General features: G+C 43.8%; 2 protein-coding genes and 1 non-coding gene across 5 annotated transcripts in view; 2 read left to right on the forward strand and 1 right to left on the reverse strand.

Moving 5' to 3' along the window:
* Positions 1 to 15,769, reverse strand: part of POLE2 (DNA polymerase epsilon 2, accessory subunit) — a 50,018-nt gene extending 34,249 nt beyond the window's left edge. For 2 of the 3 annotated variants that reach the window (XM_054530637.2, XM_054530636.2), the window contains exons 1-3: positions 15,661 to 15,769; positions 11,090 to 11,190; positions 1,083 to 1,158 (exon numbers count right to left, since the gene is read on the reverse strand). In XM_054530637.2, coding sequence (XP_054386612.2) covers positions 1,083 to 1,158; positions 11,090 to 11,190; positions 15,661 to 15,728 — 245 coding nt within the window. In that variant the 5' untranslated portion in view covers positions 15,729 to 15,769. The remainder of the gene's footprint in view (positions 1 to 1,082; positions 1,159 to 11,089; positions 11,191 to 15,660) is intronic. The other variant, XM_024231956.3, reaches the window with a different exon arrangement.
* Positions 12,049 to 12,170, forward strand: LOC112128943 (U6atac minor spliceosomal RNA). Its single transcript, XR_002911385.1, has one exon. It is a non-coding gene; the product is annotated as a U6atac minor spliceosomal RNA (small nuclear RNA).
* A 2,283-nt stretch (positions 15,770 to 18,052) lies between the features above and the next one.
* The window catches only part of KLHDC1 (kelch domain containing 1), a 62,665-nt gene continuing 58,515 nt past the window's right edge, over positions 18,053 to 22,202 (forward strand). Inside the window, exon 1 of the mRNA XM_024231720.3 lies at positions 18,053 to 20,512. Coding sequence (XP_024087488.2) covers positions 20,126 to 20,512 — 387 coding nt within the window. The 5' untranslated portion in view covers positions 18,053 to 20,125. The remainder of the gene's footprint in view (positions 20,513 to 22,202) is intronic.

Genomic DNA, 22,202 nt, shown 5'->3' on the forward strand with positions numbered 1-22,202 from the left:
ACTCCAGTATTTATTTTATTTTTTTTTTTGAGACAGAGTCTCACTCTGTCGCCCAGACTAGAGTGCAGTGGCATGATCTCAGCTCACTGCAACCTCCACCTCGTAGGCTCAAGCAATTCTCCTGTCTCAGCCTCCCAAGTAGCTGGAATTACAGGTGCGCCCCACTACCACCCGGCTAATTTTTATATTTTTAGTAGAGATGGGGTTTCACCATGTTGGCCAGGCTGGTCTTGAACTCCTGACCTCAAGTGATCCACCCACCTTGGCCTCCCAAAGTGCTGGGATTACAGGCATGAGCCACTGCATCTGGTCACACTATAGTATTTTAAATGAGTTTGCAAGGGTAAAATTAAAAATCCTCAATTTCTCAATTTTTTTTTTTTAGCAGTTATAAGTTCTCACAGGGAAAAGATTATAACTTCTGACTAAAATAAAGATAATGACTCCTTTCAATCATCTCCATTGCCCCAAATAGGAAAGAAATGGCAATGTTAAAACTGTCTCTCAGCCTATTTTCTCCAGTGTTTTCCTTTCAGTTAAATGCCATGAATTTGTATAGAAGTATCATATCAAGAGGAAAGAGGGATATTCAGAGAAACAAAACCCAGAAGAATTACTCCCATATAAATTCTTAAACCTAAAAACATGACATAGTGGAGTCACAAAACTGAGGTCCTACCCTCATTTGCCATTCACCATGTGACCAAGTAAAGTTGCTGAACTTCTCTGGACATGGTACTTTCCTAAGAGCAAAGTAAATTATACTTCTGAATATTCATTTCAATTCAACTCATTTGTAGCATACAGAATAAAAAGTCAGATCAACCAGCTGGGTAGGCAGCAGAAGTTAGTAATGAATGGTACAAGCAACACTGTAACCTCAAATCCTAGGAAAAACCAGTAAAGATGAGTCATTTAATAATGAGGTTTGCAAAGAAAGCCATTATTTAAAAAGACACACAGAAATAACAACAGTAACCACTATGGAAATGTTGATCACTAATAATTTTCCAAGACAATAATTAAAAATAAGTGCTCAATAACACCTCCAAGGAGGAAAAAAGTTAACTGTACCCACATACATAGTTTCATCAACAGACTGACTGCATTCCTGGACTGCTGCTTCCACCACAGATCGTTCAATCATGTTTGATGACACTGAAAAGAGAATTTCAAAGTCAAAATTTAAAAACAAAAAAAAATTAGTTCTTTCCACAGATAGCTCTTTTCCCAAAAATAATTTGCAAATATTAATACTGAGATTCTCATTATACAGTTTTTGGAGAAAAAAAGTTTTAGGTCAGAACAATAACAAAAGCCTTATCTCAAATACCTTAATTTTCCACACTCAAAGTTACAATACCTTAATATACAGTCAAATGCCTTAATTTTCTAAACCCTGTTTAGTTATAAGAACATTTCTGAGCCAGGGTCGGTGGCTCACACCTATAATCCTAACACTTTGGGAGGCTGAGGCAGGAGGATGGCTCGAGCCCAGGAGTTTGAGACCAGCCCAGACAACATGGTGAAACCCCATCTCTACAAAAAATACAAAACTTAGCTGGGTGTGGTGACACATGCCTGTAGTCCCAGATACTCAGGAGGCCAAGAAGGGAGGATCACCTGAGCCCAGGGAGGTGGAGGCTGCAGTGAGCTGTGATCATGCCACTGGCACTCCAGCCTGGGCCACAGAGTGAGATACTATCTCAAAAAAAAAAAAAAATTCCCTAAGCTCCCAGTTTTAATGAGGTTACATTAGTATAACTTTATCATCATAACTGCTCAGTTTCAATTAGCATGACAGTAACAATAGCAGCTACCACTTATTAAGCATTGAGTAAATGTGTGGCACCATCCTCAGTACTTTATTTACAAGTATTATTCCATTGGGTAGATGTCCTGTAAGACTGATGTTAATATGCCCATATCTTATAGATAGGGAAAATACAACTTTAAGAGGTTGAAAGTTTTGCCCAAAAACTAGAAGAGATAGAGAGCAACAAAAACCCAGAACTGATTCCAGACCGGGCTCTTTTAATCACTTTGATATGTTGTCAAGCAAAATACCATGTGCCATCTTAAATCAATGTACACAGGGACAAGTATCATTTTCTTTTTTTTTTTTTTTTGAGACGGAGTCTCGCTCTGTCAGCTAATTTTTTGTATTTTTAGTAGAGACGGGGTTTCACTGTGTTAGCCAGGATGGTCTCGATCTCCTGACCTTGTGATCCGCCCACCTCAGCCTCCCAAAATGCTGGGATTACAGGCATGAGACAAGTATCATTTTCTAAATTTTCAACTGTAAAGGAATTTTTTAAGCAAAGGTATATGTAAAATTCTGCCTTTAGGAATGAAAATGAGATATAATAACCATTTATCCTGTATCACGGAGTATGTTTCTTCCTATATAATTGAAGTGAATGGCATCTATATAACATTAAGAGTGAACTCGGCACTTCTCAGCCTTTTGGCTAAGATCAAGTGGACAGTGAGCCATACCCACTTCTATCCTCAGGGTGCTATAAATATCAGACTTTTTTTCCGAAGGGCAGAGCATTTCTTCTTTCCAGGTCCATGCTTGTGGTATTAAGTATTTAACAAAAAGGTCCCTGAATCCCTATGGCAGTGTGGCAGCGGCAAGAGGAAACATACTGATACAGTTTTACTGACAGTTTGAATAGAAAGGTGTCTCAGAAAACTCCCCCAAGTATATGGTTGAAATGGACTGCAAATCATAAAACAGTAGAACAGAGGTTTAGTTATTGTATTGGTGGCCCCATTCTAGCTTCTTTGGGCATGTTTCAACAGATGTGAATTTCCAAAAAAGAACATGAAGAAGGAGAGGAGGGGCCGAGTGTGGTGGCTCACGCCCGTAATCCAACACTTTGGGAGGCCAAGGAGGGTGGATTACCTGTGGTCAGGAGTTCAACACCAGCCTGACCAATATGGTGAAACCCTGTCTCTACCAAAAATATAAAAATTAGCCGGGTGTGGTGGCACGCACCTGTAGTCCCAGCTACTCAGGAGGCTGGGACAGAAGAATCGCTTGAACCTGGGTGGCAGAGGTTGTAGTGAACCGAGATGGCGCCACTGCACTCCAGCCTAGGCAACAGAGTGAGACTCTGTCCCCCTCTCACCAAAAAAAAAAAAAAAAAAAAAGAGGGAGAAGAGGGAAGCAGTGTGTAGAAAGGAAATGCCTTGAAGGAGTTGAAGGAGTTCCCAAACCTCTACCTTCCTGGGTCACCTTATGTTTCATAACTTTGGTATACTCAAGAAAAAATGACCATCTTTTATAGAATGTGCTTTTCTTGAAATCCACTTATTCTTTTTTTTTTTTCTGAGACGGAATCTCACTCTGTCACCCAGTCTGGAGTGCAGTGGCATAATCTCAGCTCACTGCAACCTCTGCCTCCCGGGTTCAAGCGATTCTCCTGCCTCAACCTCCCGAGGGGCTGGGATTACAGGCGCCTGCCACCATGCCTGGCTAATTTTTGTATTTTTAGTAGAGACGGGGTTTGCCATGTTGGCCAGGCTGACCTTGAACTCCTGAACTCAGGCGTTCCCACCAGCCTCGGCCTCCCAAAGTGCTGGGATTACAGGTGTGAGCCACCATACCTGGCCCCACTTATTCTTATCACAAGCGTTATATAATTTTGTATCAATGTCTATTTTCACCAGGCACGGTGGCTCACGCCTGTAATCCCAGCACTTTGGGAGGCCGAGGTGGGCGATCACCTGAAGTTGGCAGTTCGAGACCAGCCTGGCCAACATGGTGAAACCTCGTCTCTACTAAAAATACAAAAATTAGCCAGGCATGGAGGAGGAGCCAAGATGGCCGAATAGGAACAGCTCTGGTCTACAGCTCCCAGTGTGAGCCACGCAGAAGACGGGTGGTTTCTGCATTTCCATCTGAGGTACCAGGTTCATCTCACTAGGGAGTGCCAGACAGTGGGCGCAGGACAGTGGGTGCAGCACACCGTGCGCCAGCCGAAGCAGGGCAAGGCATTGCCTTACTCGGGAAGCGCAAGGGGTCAGGGAGTTCCCTTTCCTGGTCAAGGAAAGGGGTGACAGAGGGCACCTGGAAAATCGGGCCACTCCCACCCGAATACTGCACTTTTCTGACGGGCTTAGGAAACGGCGCACCAGGAGATTATATCCCACACCTGGCTCGGAGGGTCCTACGCCCACGGAGTCTCGCTGATTGCTAGCACAGCAGTCTGAGATCAAACTGCAAGGAGGCAGTGAGGCTGGGGGAGGGGCGCCCACCATTGCCCAGGCTTGCTTAGGTAAACAAAGCAGCCGGGAAGCTCGAACGGGGTGGAGCCCACCACAGCTCAAGGAGGCCTGCCTGCCTCTGTAGGCACCACCTCTGGGGGCAGGGCACACACAGACAAACAAAAAGACAGCAGTAACCTCTGCAGACTTAAATGTCCCTGTCTGACAGCTTTGAGGAGAGCAGTGGTTCTCCCAGCACACAGCTGGAGATCTGAGAACAGGCAGACTGCCTCCTCAAGTGGGTCCCTGACCCCTGACCCCTGAGCAGCCTAACTGGTAGGCACCCCCTAGTAGGGGCAGACTGACACCTCACACGGCCGGGTACTCCTCTGAGACAAAACTTCCAGAGGAATCATCAGACAGCAGCATTCGCAGATCACGAAAACCCACAGTTCTGCAGACACCGCTGCTGATACCCAGGCAAACAGCGTCTGGAGTGGACCTCTAGCAAACTCCAACAGACCTGCAGCTGAGGGTCCTGTCTGTTAGAGGGAAAACTAACAAACAGAAAGGACATCCACACCAAAAACCCATCTGTACAACACCATCATCAAAGACGAAAAGTAGTTAAAACCACAAAGATGGGGAAAAAACAGAGCAGTAAAAATGGAAACTCTAAAAAGCACAGCGCCTCTCCTCCTCCAAAGGAACGCAGTTCCTCACCAGCAACGGAACAAAGCTGGATGGAGAATGACTTTGACGAGTTGAGAGAAGGCTTCAGACGATCAAACTACTCCAAGCTACAGGAGGAAATTCAAACCAAAGGCAAAGAAGTTGAAAACTTTGAAAAAACTTTAGATGAATGTATAACTAGAATAACCAATACAGAGAAGTGCTTAAAGGAGCTGATGGAGCTGAAAGCCAAGGCTCAAGAACTACGTGAAGAATGCAGAAGCCTCAGGAGCCGATGCGACCAACTGGAAGAAAGGATATCAGTGATGGAAGATGAAATGAATGAAATGAAGCGAGAAGGGAAGTTTAGAGAAAAAAGAATAAAAAACGAACAAAGCCTCCAAGAAATATGGGACTATGTGAAAAGACCAAATCTGCATCTGATTCGTGTACCTGAAAGTGACGGGGAGAATGGAACCAAGTTGGAAAACACTCTGCAGGATATTATCCAGGAGAACTTCCCCAATCTAGCAAGGCAGGCCAACATTCAGATTCAGGAAATACAGAGAACACCAAAAAGATACTCCTCGAGAACAGCAACTCCAAGACACATAATTGTCAGATTCACCAAAGTTGAAATGAAGGAAAAAATGTTAAGGGCAGCCAGAGAGAAAGGTCGGGTTACCCTCAAAGGGAAGCCCATCAGACTAACAGCTGATCTCTCGGCAGAAACTCTACAAGCCAGAAGAGAGTGGGGGCCAATATCCAACATTCTTAAAGAAAAGAATTTTCAACCCAGAATTTCATATCCAGCCAAACTAAGCTTCATAGGTGAAGGAGAAATAAAATCCTTGACAGACAAGCAAATGCTGAGAGATTTTGTCACCACCAGGCCTGCCCTAAAAGAGCTCCTGAAGGAAGCACTAAACATGGAAAGGAACAACCGGTACCAGCCACTGCAAAATCATGCCAAAATGTAAAGACCATCGAGACTAGGAAGAAACTGCATCAACTAACGAGCAAAATAACCAGCTAACATCATAATGACAGGATCAAATTCACACAGAACAATATTAACTTTAAATGTAAATGGACTAAATGCTCCAATTAAAAGACACAGACTGGCAAATTGGATAAAGAGTCAAGACCCATCAGTGTGCTGTATTCAGGAAACCCATCTCACATGCAGAGACACACATAGGCTCAAAATAAAAGGATGGAGGAAGATCTACCAAGCAAATGGAAAACAAAAAAAGGCAGGGGTTGCAATCCTAGTCTCTGATAAAACAGACTTTAAACCAACAAAGATCAAAAGAGACAAAGAAGGCCATTACATAACGGTAAAGGGATCAATTCAACAAGAAGAGCTAACTATCCTAAATATATATGCACCCAATACAGGAGCATCCAGATTCATAAAGCAAGTCCTGAGTGACCTACAAAGAGACTTAGACTCCCACACAATAATAATGGGAGACTTTAACACCCCACTGTCAACATTAGACAGATGAACGAGACAGAAAGTTAACAAGGATACCCAGGAATTGAACTCAGCTCTGCACCAAGCGGACCTAATAGACATCTACAGAACTCTCCACCCCAAATCAACAGAATATACATTCTTTTCAGCACCACACCACACCTATTCCAAAATTGACCACATAGTTAGAAGTAAAGCTCTCCTCAGCAAATGTAAAAGAACAGAAATTATAACAAACTGTCTCTCAGACCACAGTGCAATCAAACTAGAACTCAGGATTCAGAAACTCACTCAAAACCGCTCAACCACATGGAAACTGAACAACCTGCTCCTGAATGACTACTGGGTACATAACGAAATGAAGGCAGAAATAAAGATGTTCTTTGAAACCAACGAGAACAAAGACACAACATACCAGAATCTCTGGGACGCATTCAAAGCAGTGTGTAGAGGGAAATTTATAGCACTAAATGCCCACAAGAGAAAGCAGGAAAGATCCAAAATTGACACCCTAACATCACAATTAAAAGAACTAGAAAAGCAAGAGCAAACACATTCAAAAGCTAGCAGAAGGCAAGAAATAACTAAAAATCAGAGCAGAACTGAAGGAAATAGAGACACAAAAAACCCTTCAAAAAATTAATGAATCCAGGAGCTGGTTTTTTGAAAGGATCAACAAAATTGATAGATCGCTAGCAAGACTAATAAAGAAAAAAAGAGAGAAGAATCAAATAGACGCAATAAAAAATGATGAAGGGGATATCACCACTGATCCCACAGAAATATAAACTACCATCAGAGAATACTACAAACACCTCTACGCAAATAAACTAGAAAATCTAGAAGAAATGGATAAATTCCTCGATGCAAACACTCTCCCAAGACTAAACCAGGAAGAAGCTGAATCTCTGAATAGACCAATAACAGGATCTGAAATTGTGGCAATAATCAATAGCTTACCAACCAAAAAGAGTCCAGGACCAGATGGATTCACAGCCGAATCCTACCAGACGTACAAAGAGGAACTGGTACCATTCCTTCTGAAACTATTCCAATCAATAGAAAAAGAGGGAATCCTCCCTAACTCATTTTATGAGGCCAGCATCATCCTGATACCAAAGCCGGGCAGAGACACAACCAAAAAAGAGAATTTTAGACCAATATCCTTGATGAACATTGATGCAAAAATCCTCAATAAAATACTAGCAAACCGAATCCAGCAGCACATCAAAAAGCTTATCCACCATGATCAAGTGGGCTTCATCCCTGGGATGCAACACTGGTTCAATATACACAAATCAATAAATGTAATCCAGCATATAAACAGAACCAAAGACAAAAACCACATGATTTTCTCAATAGATGCAGAAAAGGCCTTTGACAAAATTCAACAACACTTCATGCTAAAAACTCTCAATAAATTAGGTACTGATGGGATGTATCTCAAAATAATAACAGCTATCTATGACAAACCCACAGCCAATATCATACTGAATGGGCAAAAACTGGAAGCATTTCCTTTGAAAACTGGCACAAGACAGGGATACCCTCTCTCACCACTCCTATTCAACATAGTGTTGGAAGTCCTGGCCAGGGCAATTAGGCAGGAGAAGGAAATAAAGGGTATTCGATTAGGAAAAGAGGAAGTCAAATTGTCCCTGTTTGCAGACGACATGATTGTATATCTAGAAAACTCCATTGTCTCAGCCCAAAATCTCCTTAAGCTGATAAGCAACTTCAGCAATGTCTCAGGATACAAAATCAATGTACAAAAATCACAAGCATTCTTATACACCAATAACAGACAAACAGAGAGCCAAATCATGAGTGAACTCCCATTCACCATTGCTTCAAAGAGAATAAAATACCTAGGAATCCAACTTACAAGGGATGTGAAGGACCTCTTCAAGGAGAACTATAAACCACTGCTCAATGAAATAAAAGAGGATACAAACAAATGGAAGAACATTCCATGCTCATGGGTAGGAAGAATCAATATCATGAAAATGGCCATACTGCCCAAGGTAATTTATAGATTCAATGCCATCCCCATCAAGCTACCAATGACTTTCTTCACAGAATTGGAAAAAACTAAAGTTCATATGGAACCAAAAAAGAGCCCGCATCGCCACGTCAATCCTAAGCCAAAAGAACAAAGCTGGAGGCATCACGCTACCTGACTTCAAACTATACTACAAGGCTACAGTAACCAAAACAGCATGGTACTGGTACCAAAACAGAGATATAGATCAATGGAACAGAACAGAGCCCTCAGAAATAACGCCGCATATCTACAACTATCTGATCTTTGACAAACCTGAGAAAAACAAGCAATGGGGAAAGGATTCCCTATTTAATAAATGGTGCTGGGAAAACTGGCTAGCCATATGGAGAAAGCTGAAACTGGATCCCTTCCTTACACCTTATACAAAAATTAATTCAAGATGGATTAAAGACTTAAACATTAGACCTAAAACCATAAAAACCCTAGAAGAAAACCTAGGCATTACCATTCAGGACACAGGCATGGGCAAGGACTTCATGTCTAAAACACCAAAAGCAATGGCAACAAAACACAAAATTGACAAATGGGATCTAAGTAAACTAAAGAGCTTCTGCACAGCAAAAGAAACTACCATCAGAGTGAACAGGCAACCTACAAAATGGGAGAAAATTTTCGCAACCTACTCATCTGACAAAGGGCTAATATCCAGAATCTACAATGAACTCCAACAAATTTACAAGAAAAAAACAAACAACCCCATCAAAAAGTGGGCGAAGGATATGAACAGACACTTCTCAAAAGAAGACATTTATGCAGCCAAAAGACACATGAAAAAATGTTCATCATCACTGGCCATCAGAGAAATGCAAATCAAAACCACAGTGAGATACCATCTCACACCAGTTAGAATGGCAATCATTAAAAAGTCAGGAAACAACAGGTGCTGGAGAGGATGTGGAGAAATAGGAACACTTTTACACTGTTGGTGGGACTGTAAACTAGTTCAACCCTTGTGGAAGTCAGTGTGGTGATTCCTCAGGGATCTAGAACTAGAAATACCATTTGACCCAGCCATCCCATTACTGGGTATATACCCAAAGGACTATAAATCATGCTGCTATAAAGACACATGCACACGTATGTTTATTGCGGCACTATTCACAATAGCAAAGACTTGGAACCAACCCAAATGTCCAACAATGATAGACTGGATTAAGAAAATGTGGCACATATACACCATGGAATACTATGCAGCCATAAAAAATGATGAGTTCACGTCCTTTGTAGGGACATGGATGAAATTGGAAATCATCATTCTCAGTAAACTATCGCAAGAACAAAAAACCAAACACCGCATATTCTCACTCATAGGTGGGAATTGAACAATGAGAACACATGGACACAGGAAGGGGAACATCACACTCTGGGGACTGTTGTGGGGTGGGGGGAGGGGGGAGGGATAGCATTAGGAGATATACCTAATGCTAAATGACGAGTTAATGGGTGCAGCACACCAGCATGGCACGTGTATACATATGTAACTAACCTGCACGTTGTGCACATGTACCCTAAAACTTAAAATATAATAATAATAATTTAAAAAAAAAAACAAAACAAAAAAAAAAATTAGCCAGGCATGGTGGCGCACACCTGTAATCGGAAGGCTACTCGGGAGGCTGAGGCAGGAGAATCGTTTGAACCCAGGAGGCGGAGGATGCAGTGAGCCAAAATTGCACCACTGCACTCCAGCCTGGAAGACAGTGCAAGACTCCTCGGAAAAAAAAAAAAAAGGTCTATTTTCTATAGTTTGCTTTCAGTAAAATGCTTTCCAACTCTGTTTAGTGTATTCATTATCAGTGCATTAGTAGAATTGCTTTTTATTGAAAAGTTACTGTCTCTGCCCTTTAACTTAGACTACAAAATTAAGTTAAAATGACTAGCCATTCTATTAAAAAAAAAAAAATCCCTGAAGAAATCAAGGAGATGGCAGCTCTGCTTACTTTACTCTTCTTTTTTTCCTCCCAAACATTTAGGAGTACCTGACTTAAATAAGACATGGTAATAGCCACTAGGAGAGACAAAGTGACCGTAAAGGACCAGATCAAAATCAGAAGCCAAGTGCAGGAAACATGGTGGTGACACCTCCACCGGGGGAGAGGAACTATAAAAGGGCCCTTGGGGATCATCCTGAGGTTCCAACTAAACTAAAGGTTTGGATGTCATCAACAGTTAAAATAAAAAAGAAGGCCGGGCGTGGTGGCTCCCGCCTGTAATCCTAGCACTTTGGGAGTCTGAGGCGGGTGGACTGCGTGAGCCCAGGAGTTCGAGACCAGGCTGAGCAACACAGTGAAACCCCATCTCTACTAAAATACAAAAAATTAGCCTGACATGGAGGTGTGTGCCTGTAATCCCACCTACTCGGGAGGCTGAGACAGGAAAATTGCTTGAACCCGGGAGGTGGGGGTTGCAGTGAGCCAAGATAGCGCCACTGCACTCCAACCTGGGCAACAGAGCAAGACTCCATCCCAAAAAAGAAAGAAAAAAAATTAAAATAAACTAAAGGTATTACCCCTCAGGAGGAAATGCTACCATGCATACATCTTATAACACTGGGACATCTTACTACTGAAGCCTCAACTTCAATTTAAATCGATACATCTAACTGAAGATGCAGAACTATATTAACAATTTAGGAGTTATCAGAAAATATTACTTACAGGGTTGCTTCTCAACTGCATCAATTATCTTTTCCAGTTTATCTTCAAGCTCTAATTCACTGACAGACTGAAGAGCTTCTGTGAGGTACTTAATAGCTTCACTAAGAAAAGGAAAGAAAAAATGAGGCAGGTCATTAGTAATTAAAGGCTAAAAGTTTTCTGCCAAAAAGCAGCAAACATTCATCAATCTGGCATTGAAAGGAAGAACCACTAACTTCTCTCTTCAAGTAGCACTCATCTTTCCTGTGCCTTCTGAACAAAATCATCCTCCTATGCCTTGCTAACATAAAGCCTCAAATCACATCCTTCCTCTAAGAAGCCTTCCTAGACCAGCTCTACCTGCTGCAATCTCCCCTTTCTTCTGAAATTGTTAAAAATCACATTTACCTATACCTTAGATCTGATATATCACAGTAGCCTTGTATTACTTACTACCCTACATTTAAGGCAAGAGTCCATCTGTTTCAATGTCAAGCACCATATCCTGAACATAACTGACACTCATATATTTAATTTGATAATCCACTTGTTCAAAGTAAATTCCAATAATCACTGTTTTCAACTGTAAAATAAGAAAAAAAAATAAGCTTGGCCGTGCGCGGTGGCTTACACCTGTAACCCCAGCATTTTGGGAGGCCAAGGCGGGCGGATCACGAGGTCAGGAGATCGAGACCATTCTGGCTAACACACGATGAAACCCCGTCTCTACTGAAAACACAAAAAAATTAGCCGGGCATGGTGGCGGGCGCCTGTAGTCCCAGATACTCGGGAGACTGAGGCAGAAGAATGGCGTGAACCCGGGAGGCAGAGCTTGCGGTAAGCCGAGATCGCGCCACTGCACTCCAGCCTGGGCGACAGAGCGAGACTCCGTCTCAAAAAAAAAAAAAAAAAAAAGGCTTTAAAAAACTATGACATTTGAATATAATCATAGAAGCAACTCAATAAAATCACATGAATTTGTGTTATACGAAAGGAGAGGTTGGCACTCCACTTGACAAAGATGGAAGAGGCCCTCCGGCCTGACAATACACATATGGTAAGGCATTGCCACCTGCTTCATGGAGTCTGACCATCATTAAAAAAAAAAAAAAAAAAAAATCACGGCTGGGCACGCGGTGGCTCACGCCTGTAATCCCAGCACTTTGGGAGGCCGAGACGGGCAGATCACGAGGTCAGGAGATCGAGACCATCCTGGCTACCATGGTGAAACACCATCTCTACTAAAAATACAAAAACAAAATTAGCCGGGCGTGGTGGCGGGTGCCTGTAGTCCCAGCTACTCGGGAGGCTGAGGAGGGAGAACGGCGTGAACCTGAGAGGCGGAGCTTGCAGTGAGCGGAGATCGCGCCACTACACTCCAGCCTGGGCGACAGAGAAGCTCCGTCTCAAAAAAATAAATAAATAAAATAAAATCATATTAATTCCTTACTTAAATCCCAATAATGATCAGAATGAACATTATTAACTAGTTACATGCCATTACATCCCATTCTGTATTTGTAGCACACAACTTTACACCTCACATCAATATTATTGCTGATTACAATATTAAACAATTAGCTAATTACATGCCATTCTGTATTTGTAGCACACAACTTAACATTTCACATATTATTGTTATAGTCATAACACTAATTGTTCTATATATTGGGTTGCTTATTAGTTGTTTTATGTGTAGGTGTTGCATCTCTCCAATTTATTATAGATAACTGAGAACTGAGTTATTATAGATAACTTTAAAACTGTAACTTAGAACTCTGTGCCATCCTTCCACAGAGTTCTAAATACACTTGAAGGTGGTCTATAAATATTTGACCACTGAGTCCCTAAAATAATATACATTTTGGTTGCATCTTGGGACAGTTCTTAGCACAGACCAAAGCCTGTAAAGCCATAAGGATCTTGCCCCTGCCAAATCCCATTAAGCTCATACCATGTCCCTGGCCTTCCTGGCACTCTCCTGCTTCAGGGTCTTTATATGGCCATTTCCTCCCACTCTTCTCTCCACCTAGTCAGGTCCTGTTCTTTCTTTTTTTTTTTTTCTTTCTTTCTTTCTTTATTGAGACCGACTCTCGCTCTCTCGCCCAGGCTGAAGTGCAGTGGCGTAATCTCGGCTCACTGCAACCTCCACCTCCCGGGTTCAAGCGATTCTCCTGCCTCAGCCTCCTGAGTAGCTGGGATTACAGGTGCGCACCACCATGTCTGGCTGGTTTTTTTTGTTGTTGTTGTTGTTTGTATTTTTAGTAGAGACAGGGTTTCACGATGTTGCTCAGGCCGGTCTCGGGTTCCTGACCTCGTGATCCGCCCACCTCAGCCTCCCAAAGTGCTGGGATTACAGGCGTGAGCCACTGCGCCCAGCCAAGACCTGCTCATTCTTTAACAGTCAGCCGAAACCACTTCTGCAGTGAAGTTCTTCCTTGACTCTAGGGCAATTTGTACACCTTATCACACACTCTCTTAGCCCTTCTTTCCTGGAATCCCTTTCACAATTGAGATTAAATAGCTGTAAAATAGTCATTTAATATCCATGGTAGACAGACTTCTAAGATGGCCCCTAATAATCCATTACTCCTGGTAGTTACACCTATGTAATCCCCTGCACTTAAGTGTGGGCTGGACCTAGTAACTTGTTTCTAAAAATAGAATATAGCAAAAGGGATAGAATAACTTACTGTATTATAATTTTGAAAGTAAAATTTTAAAGTAAAAAGAAAAATTAAAAAATAACAAGATGTCACTTCCTTGATTAGGTTGCTTCAGAGTTACTAGAAGACTCTCTCTCTTAATGAAGCCATGTTGGGGGCACACATGGCAATGGACTGGGGGTAGCCCCCAGCCAACAGCCTGCCAGGCAATCAGGAACTGAATCCTGCCAACAACTGAATGAGCTTGAAGCGAATGCTGCCTGGGCAACATTTGAGATGATCCATCTTGACTGCAACCTTGTGAAAAGACCCTGAAGTTAAGGACCCAACTAAGCCACACCTGAATTCCTAGCCCACAGAAAATTTGAGATAATGTGTATTGTTTTAGCCTCTAAGTTGTGGGGTAATTTGTCACGCAGCAATAGAATACATTATCTGCCCCCTACAAAGCTCTTGCTCTCTCTTGCACCCCCTTACCCCACACAGTGCTTTGCAGCTAACAGATTTAAGTATACTTATGACTGAAATAATTAATGAACAAAAGCTTAATATTAGGTCAAATTCTAAGCGAAAAGAAAGTTAATTCATCAGTTGCTCATGCTTTCAAAATGTCAAGGACCAATTGAACAAAATTCATTATTTTCCCCCAAGGCACATCCACTGCTAATCCAAAGTACAGTTAAAAGTCCCATAAAACTCACAAAAACCAACCAAAAATCTACAAACACAAGAGCAATAAAAACTGATACAGAGAGGTATATCCAATCCAGCAGGTATTTCAATATGTATAAAATATTGTGTTCTAGGTCAGGCGCAATGGTTGACGCCTGTAATTCCAGCATTCTGGTAGGCCACGGCGGGAGGACTACTTGAGCCCAGGAGTTCAAGACCAGCCTGGGCAACATAGCCAGACCCCATCTCTACAAAAAATACAACAACAAAAAATTAGCCAGGTACGGTGGCCCACGGCTGTAGTCCCAGCTACTTGAGCCCAGGAGGTTGAGGCTGCAGTAAGCCAAGTTCGCATCACTGCCCTCCAGCTTGGGCGAGAGTGAGACCATGACTCAAAAAAAAAAATACATATTTTATATATATACACACACACACACACACACACACACACACGTACATATAGAACTCTAAAACACGGAGCAGATTTAATGAGAGAAATCTTGGAAAGGTTCATATGTTCTATAGGTCCTCAAAAACACGGATATGCCCAGGAAACCTGATTTTCACATAAAGTGGCAACTGCAGACGTGCAAGTGGGCTTTCTCGGGTCTCTCATCTTATGTCTCAGCAACCTTCCCGGGAGCCTGAGAGCTGTCCAGGTCACAATGCTGATAACCAGCTGCCATAGACAGGTTGCAGCTTCTCGGGCTCAGTTTGACATGTGCAAGAAGAGCCTCGGCCTGCCTAGAAGAAACATAAAACTCCTCGCATGGGTCGGGGAAACCAAAGAAGGCACGGCAGCCTCAAGATCCACCTCGCTTCTTAGAACTTTTTTTTTTAATGGAGTCTCTCTCTGTCGCCAGGGTGGAGTGCAGTGGCACGATATCGGCTCACCGCAACCTCCTCCTCCTGGGTTCAAGCAATTCTCCTGCCTCAGCCTCCCGAGTAACTGGGACTACAAGCGCGCGCCACCACGCCCAGCTAATTTTTGTATTTTTAGTAGAGACGGGGCTTCACCGTGTTGGACAGGATGGTCTCGATTTCCTGACCTCGAGATCCGCCCGCCTCGACCTCCCAAAGTGCTAGGATTACAAGCGTGAGCCACCGCGCCCGACCGCTTCGTAGACCTCTGTCATTTAAGGTCAAGCCCCCTCTCGGCGCGCGGGGAGCCGCCGCGGTGCGTCCCGCTGCCGACCCAGGCAGCCGGGCCCCAGCTCTTCCCTCTCGCGCCTCAAGCTGCCCGAGCCCACTCACCCACGGAGCAGCAAGCCCCGCAACTTGAAGGCGGAGAGCGCACGGCTCCGCAGCCGCTCCGGCGCCATATTCGCGATTTGGCGCCACCGCCGCAGCTCCGCCCCTTCCCGGGCGCGCCCCGGCCCAGCTCCGCCCCCGGCCCTGGCCCGGGTCGCTCTCAACCATGTTAAGATCCTTGCTTGGTGCCCGCTGCCTGCGCCGCAGCAACTCGGACCTAGCCGTTCGCAACCCCGGACCGAGTAGGCTGAAAGTGGAGACCACCTCGCGCTCCTTTGCCGCCGGGAAACTGAGGGCCAGAGCGTCTTCCCTGGTGTCGGGCTGCGTTGAGCCAGCCGCAGCGCTGTCACCGCTGCCCTAGACATTGCAGGACTGCGGCCGAGCTTCCCGGACACAGGATCCCCCTTCTTTCGAGGCCATCAGAGCTGTTGGGTTCCCTACTTCGCACAAGTTTTGGAAATACTGTGCCTCGACATTTACCGGAAGCTGTTATAAATCTCCATCGCTCCCACCTACCCCGATTTTTATTTAACTTGAGGGCTTCGTATGTGCCATGCACTGTCATAAGCACTTTAAATGTGTGAATTGATGTGTTGCTCATGACAGCCCAATGAGCTGTCTACTCTCTTTTCCACAACAGCCTCATTTTACAGATGAGAAAACTGAGACACAAAAATGGTAAAGGACTTGCTCAAGATGAAACGACGAGTTAAGTGGTGTAGTCAGGATTTGAACTCAGTTATTCTGATTTCAAGCGGACTGTCAATCTGCCACACTTCAAAACGCTTGCTCCAATGAGTTGACTAAACCATGGAGTGCTTATAAGTAAACACGCGGCTTATAAAACAGGAGGATGATTTCACAGTACCAATATAAAGTGACCTCCGACGTATACGGGTTTTTTCTCTTTTTTAAAAAAGAACAAAGTTTAATGAAGGAAGGGAAACAAAAATATATGTATTTGTTTTTGCATTTTAAAAACCTCTTGGCCCGGGCGCGGTGGCTCACATCTGTAATCCCAGAACTTTGGGAGGCCGACGCTGGCAGATCACGTGAGGCCAAGAGTTCGAGAACAGCCGGGCCAACATGGTGAAACCCCGTCTCTACCAAAAAAAAAAAAATACAAAAAAATACAAAAATTAGCCAGGCGTGGTGGCGCGCGCCTGTAATCCCAGCTCCTGGGGAGGCTGAGGCAGGAGAATCTCTTGAGCCTCGGAGGCGGAGGGTGCAGTGAGCCAAGATCGTGCCACCACTCCAGCCTGGGCAACAAAGCAAGGCTCTGTCTCAAAAACAAAGCCAGGCGCGGTGGTTCACGCCTGTAATCCCAGCACTTTGGGAGGCTGAGGTGGGCGGATCATCTGAGGTCGGGAGTTCGAAACCAGCCTGACCAACATGGAGAAACCCCCTCTCTACAAAAATACAAAAAAATTAGCCGGGCATGGTGGCGCATGCCTGTAATCCCAGCTACTCGGGAGGCTGAGGCAGGAGAATTGTCTGAACCCGGGAGGCATAGGTTGCAGTGAGCCGAGATGGTGCCATGGCACTCCAGCCTAGGCAACAAAAGCGAGACTCTGTCTCAAAACAACAACAACAACAACAAAACAACTCTGGAAGGTTAAATCAGAGACCACAAAAATGGTTAACTACAAAGGGGTGAGGGGATAGGGATGAAAGTGAAAACTTTCTTTACAGTGAGACTTTTAATCCATGTGTATGTTTTACATATTCAAAAAATAGAAAATAAAAAGGTGAGCTTAAAATTGAATGCATACTAAAACTAATACACCTAATTGTATATTAAATTGGTAACATAACATCACAAGTGATTTTTATCACAGTTCTCTTTATTTAGTGAAATATTTTTCAAAGACAAAAAGTACAAAGAAATTTTTAATTTTTATGTAAGAAAGGATAGGAAATACGAATAGAAAGACATATAGTTAATTCTCATTACTGTACCTGTGATAGTTAGATTTTATAAGTAGCCACCAACAAATAATTATTGAATACTAAACCATTGCTACTAGGGGAAGTACAGAATTAGGTTCCTGTGAGCCTCTGGTGACAATGTTTTCATCAACTCATCAACATATAACCTTGTTTTATGTGTGTTTTTATTTAAAGACATCTTTACATTGTGATTCGTTAACACTAAACTCAAGGCCAAGAGCCCTATAACTCATAGCTAAAGGAAGCTTATTTATCACATGTATTTTCTCCATAAGGCACTCCCACTCTCAAATAATTCAACAAAATGAAAAAGACAGACACAAACATACCAACAAACATAAAGCTAGTATGGTAGTATTAATAATTATTAACCTGGAGTGGAAGATACACAGGTATTCCTTGAACTATTTTTTCAACATTTTTTGGTTTGCTATTTTTTATATTAAGAAATTGGAGAGAAAATAATCAATTCCAGTTGCCCAGCTTTCTCTCACAATCTGACCTCACAATTCCCCTTTTCCCATAAATTTTCCCAATCATAATGCTCTTTCTCTAATAAATTTTCGACTTCTTCTTCTATGGCTCCTTCACCTGGCCAGCTCATAAAGTCCCAATACTTAAATGAACAATTATATGCTGATGACTCCAAAATCCCTATCTCTAGCCCTTAGCTCTCTTAGACTTCAAATCCAACTCGATATGCCTCCAAATGAACTCACCATTAGCCCTGCCCTCTCCTACCACCACCAAAACCTGTTCCTCCTCCCAGGTTCAATAACCTAGCAAAGGGCTCCACCCACCTTCCACCCAGTGACCAAGCTGGTAAACTAGGCATATCCTTGACTCTTCCCTCTCACGAATGAAAGTTCCCTGAACAACCCATTCATCTTTCAGTTCTTAGCTTAGACTTTACTTTCTCTCAGGAACCTTCCCTGTCTCCCCACAATCTGAGTTAAAGGGCCTCTGTAGACCCAAGGTGCCCTGGACTTTTGCTATTTTCACACTTACTGCACGGTATGGTAATTGTCTGTTTGCTGGTCTGTAGACTCCACCAGATTCTACAGTCCAGGAGGACAAGTGCTCCATTTCAAAAATACAATACCAATATTACTAGTAACAATAAAGTGATGGAGTGAGAATTATAATTGACATATAGTTTACACTAAGTAAAATGCACATATCTGTATGCAGTTCAATGCATTTTGATAAATGTATACACCCATGTAACCACCACCTCAATCAAGATACAGAACATTTTAATCACCCCAGAACACTTCCTGTACTCCTTTCCATCAGTCCCCTCCCCCTCCCTACTCCCAAATGACCACTTTTCTGCTTTCTATTATCATAGATCACTTTTGTCTATCTTGAATTTCTTCCTTCCTTCCTCCCTCCCTCCCTTCCTCCTTTCTTTTCTTTCTTTCTCTCTCCTTTTCTCTCTCTCTCTTTCTCTCTAAGGAATCTTGCTCTGTCGCCCAGACTGGAGTGCAGTGGCGCGATCTCGGCTCACTGCAACCTCCACCTCCCGGGTTCAAGCGATTCTCTTGCCTTTGCCTCCCGAGTAGCTGGGATTACAGGCATGCGCCACCACGCCCGGCTAATTTTTGTATTTTTAGTAGAGACGGGATTGCCCAGGTTGGCCAGGCTGGTCTCAAATTCCTGAGCTCAAGTGATCTGCCCATCTCATCCTCCCAAAGTGCTGAGATTAGAGGCGTGAGCCACTGCGCCCGGCACAAAACTCCTATTGAGGGAAATCCAGTTACATTTGTAAAGTTAAATATGCATTTATCCTCTGACCCAGCAATTCTACATCTAGAATTCTACTCCAAAGATAGGCTTGTACAAATACAAAATAACATATGCATAACGTTATTCATCGCAGCATTATTTATGATAGCCAAAAAACCTGGAAATAACCGATATGTCCATCAATAAGAATCTGTTTGAATAAGCTATGACACATCCAATCAGTGGAGTGCTATGAAGCTATGAAAAGGACTGAGGAGACTGCTGTACCCTGATATGGATCGTCAAGTGAAAAGAGAAAGTTAAGGAACACTGTATATACTTCCTTTTGTGTAAGAAAAGGAGCAGATACTGTGTTTATTTGTATCGTCAAAAATAAAAAAGAGAAAGTATCATTAAAGTGCACCAGACTTAAGTGCCTTCTAATGCGATGCAATATTAAGTATTTTTCAAAAAAAAATCTTAACTAGAATCTAACAAAGCTTTTAGATACAGCTTCCAGCCTAAAAGAAATATGAGGAAAGGATGCACAAGTTAATGAGAAAAGACATTGAGGAACCAAACCGAGAAGGTGGTACGGCTGTAGGAAAATAAGAAAACTAATCCATATAACAAAGCAATGGCACAAGAGAGAAGGGAGAGAAGCTATTCTAGAGTAAAAAAGACGTGAAGTCTTAAGAGGCGTTAACAACGAATTACAGTGCTGGACAAACCAACTGTAGAAAAGACATTTTGAGATAATCAAGGAATCTGACTACAGACTGACTACTAAATGAGGCTGTACTGCCAAAACACAATTCCAAGAGAAAAGGAATCTGCGCGTGGAAAGCCCAGGCCTCTTCCCCACTGCGAGGAGCCAGAACGTCCCTCCGCAGCCGCGCCGCCCCTGGCTCGACTTCCCGAGCGAGAGCCGCGGGACGTCGCAGACGCACTGGCTCCGCCTTCCCACCAATCTCGACCCTCGCCGCGTTCCGTTCGAGCGTGGAGCAGTCGGGACTGGAGGCGAGGCCGCCGGGCGGGCAGGGGTTGTGGCGCGGCAAGCGGCGGGCCAGCGACGGCGCGAATGGCGGACTCGCAGCTGTTCTGTGTGGCGGAGGAACGCAGCGGCCACTGCGCCGTGGTGGACGGAAACTTCCTCTACGTGTGGGGGGGCTACGTGGTAAGGGGAAGAGGCGGGACGGGGCGGACTCGCGCCGGGAGACACTCGGCCTGAGCGGACGCAGCGCCCGTCACACCCGCTCCCAAGGCTGCGGCCCAGGCCTGGCGATCCCGGCGCCTGCCGCCCCCCAGCCCCTCCGCTGGCCGCCGCCCCCACAGCCGCGCCAGGGGCTGACGTCATCCCGCCGTTGCTTCTTCTATTAAAGCCTCAGACCCGGCTCCGGGCCTCTTACCACTCTCCGCCCCCCTTTCCCAGCAGTTCAGTAACCCCGGTTTGCCCAATGCAAAGGCAGTTACAGCGCGATTAATTATTATCCTTAAATACTGGCGCAGACCTAGAAGGACCCGGGGACGCCGTGCTGTATCATTTTGTATATATTTCCTTATTCCCACGGCGCGATTCGAAATAAAATATCGAAATCACTGAAGCATTTAAATATTTATTTATTTATTTATTTTTATTTTATTGAGATGGAGTTTCGCTCTGGTTGCCCAGGGCTGGAGTGCAATGGAACGATCTCAGCTCACCGCAACCTCCGCCCCCCGCCTCAGGTTCAAGCGATTCTCCTGCCTCAGCCTCCCTAGTAGCTGGGCTTACCGGCATGTGCCGTCATGCCTGGCTAATTTTGTATTTTTAGTAGGGACAGGGTTTCCCATGTTGGTCAGGCTGGTCTTGAACTCGCGACCTCAGGTGATCCGCCCGCCTTGGCTTCCCAAAATGCCGGGATTACAGGCGTGAGCCACTGTGCCTGGCTTGCATTTTAAATATTTCTAAGCTATTTTTAGTGGCGTTTCTTTACTAATGAGTATGAATATTTTTTCTAGTCTCAAAATAGGCGCATGTTAGCAATAATATGCTAAGAAATATTATGTTTTAAAATTCTTTTTACAATGGAGGTTTGAACGTATGTGTGTGTTGTGTGTCCATAATCACAGAATTATGGAAGCAAGAATGGTAAAGCTGGAAAACAGGAATACTATATGCCAACCCTCTTAGTTTACAGATTTTTTTTCTTAAGCCATCTGGAAGTTCTACTGATAGTAGAACCTACATCTGTCCCCCTACCATTATGTGACAGACCTGTAACGTGACTGAATCATATTGAAATGACCAACATACAGGCATACCTCGAAAGTATTGCGGGTTCTGTTCCAGACCACTGCAATAAAGCGAGGTCATACGAATTTTTTTGGTATCTCAGTGCATATAAAAGTCATGTTTACACTGTAGTGTGTTAAGTATGCAATAGTATTATGTGTAAAAAAAAAAATGTACATACCTGGCTGGGGGCGGTGGCTCACACGCGTAATCTCGGCACTTTGGGAGGCTGAGGCGGGTGGATTACCTGAAGTCAGGAGTCCAAGACCAGCCTGGCCAACATGGTGAAACCCCGTCTCTACTAAAAATATAAAAATTAGCCAGACGTGGTGGCGGATGCCTGTAATCCCAGCTACTCGGGTGGCTGAGGCAGGAGAATCACTTGGACCCGGGAGGCGGAAGTTGCAGTAAGCCGAGATCGCGCCATTGCATTCCAGCCTGGGTGACAGAGTGAGACTCCGTCTCAAAACAAAAAAACAAAAAACTGTACATACCTAATTTCAAAATTATTGCTAAAAAATGCTAAGGATTATCTGAGCCTTCAGTGAGTTGTATTCTTTTTGCTCATGGAGGGTCTTCCTCCATGTAGATG

This window comes from Pongo abelii, chromosome 15, assembly GCF_028885655.2.
Source record: "Pongo abelii isolate AG06213 chromosome 15, NHGRI_mPonAbe1-v2.0_pri, whole genome shotgun sequence".
Lineage (NCBI taxonomy): Eukaryota > Metazoa > Chordata > Mammalia > Primates > Hominidae > Pongo > Pongo abelii.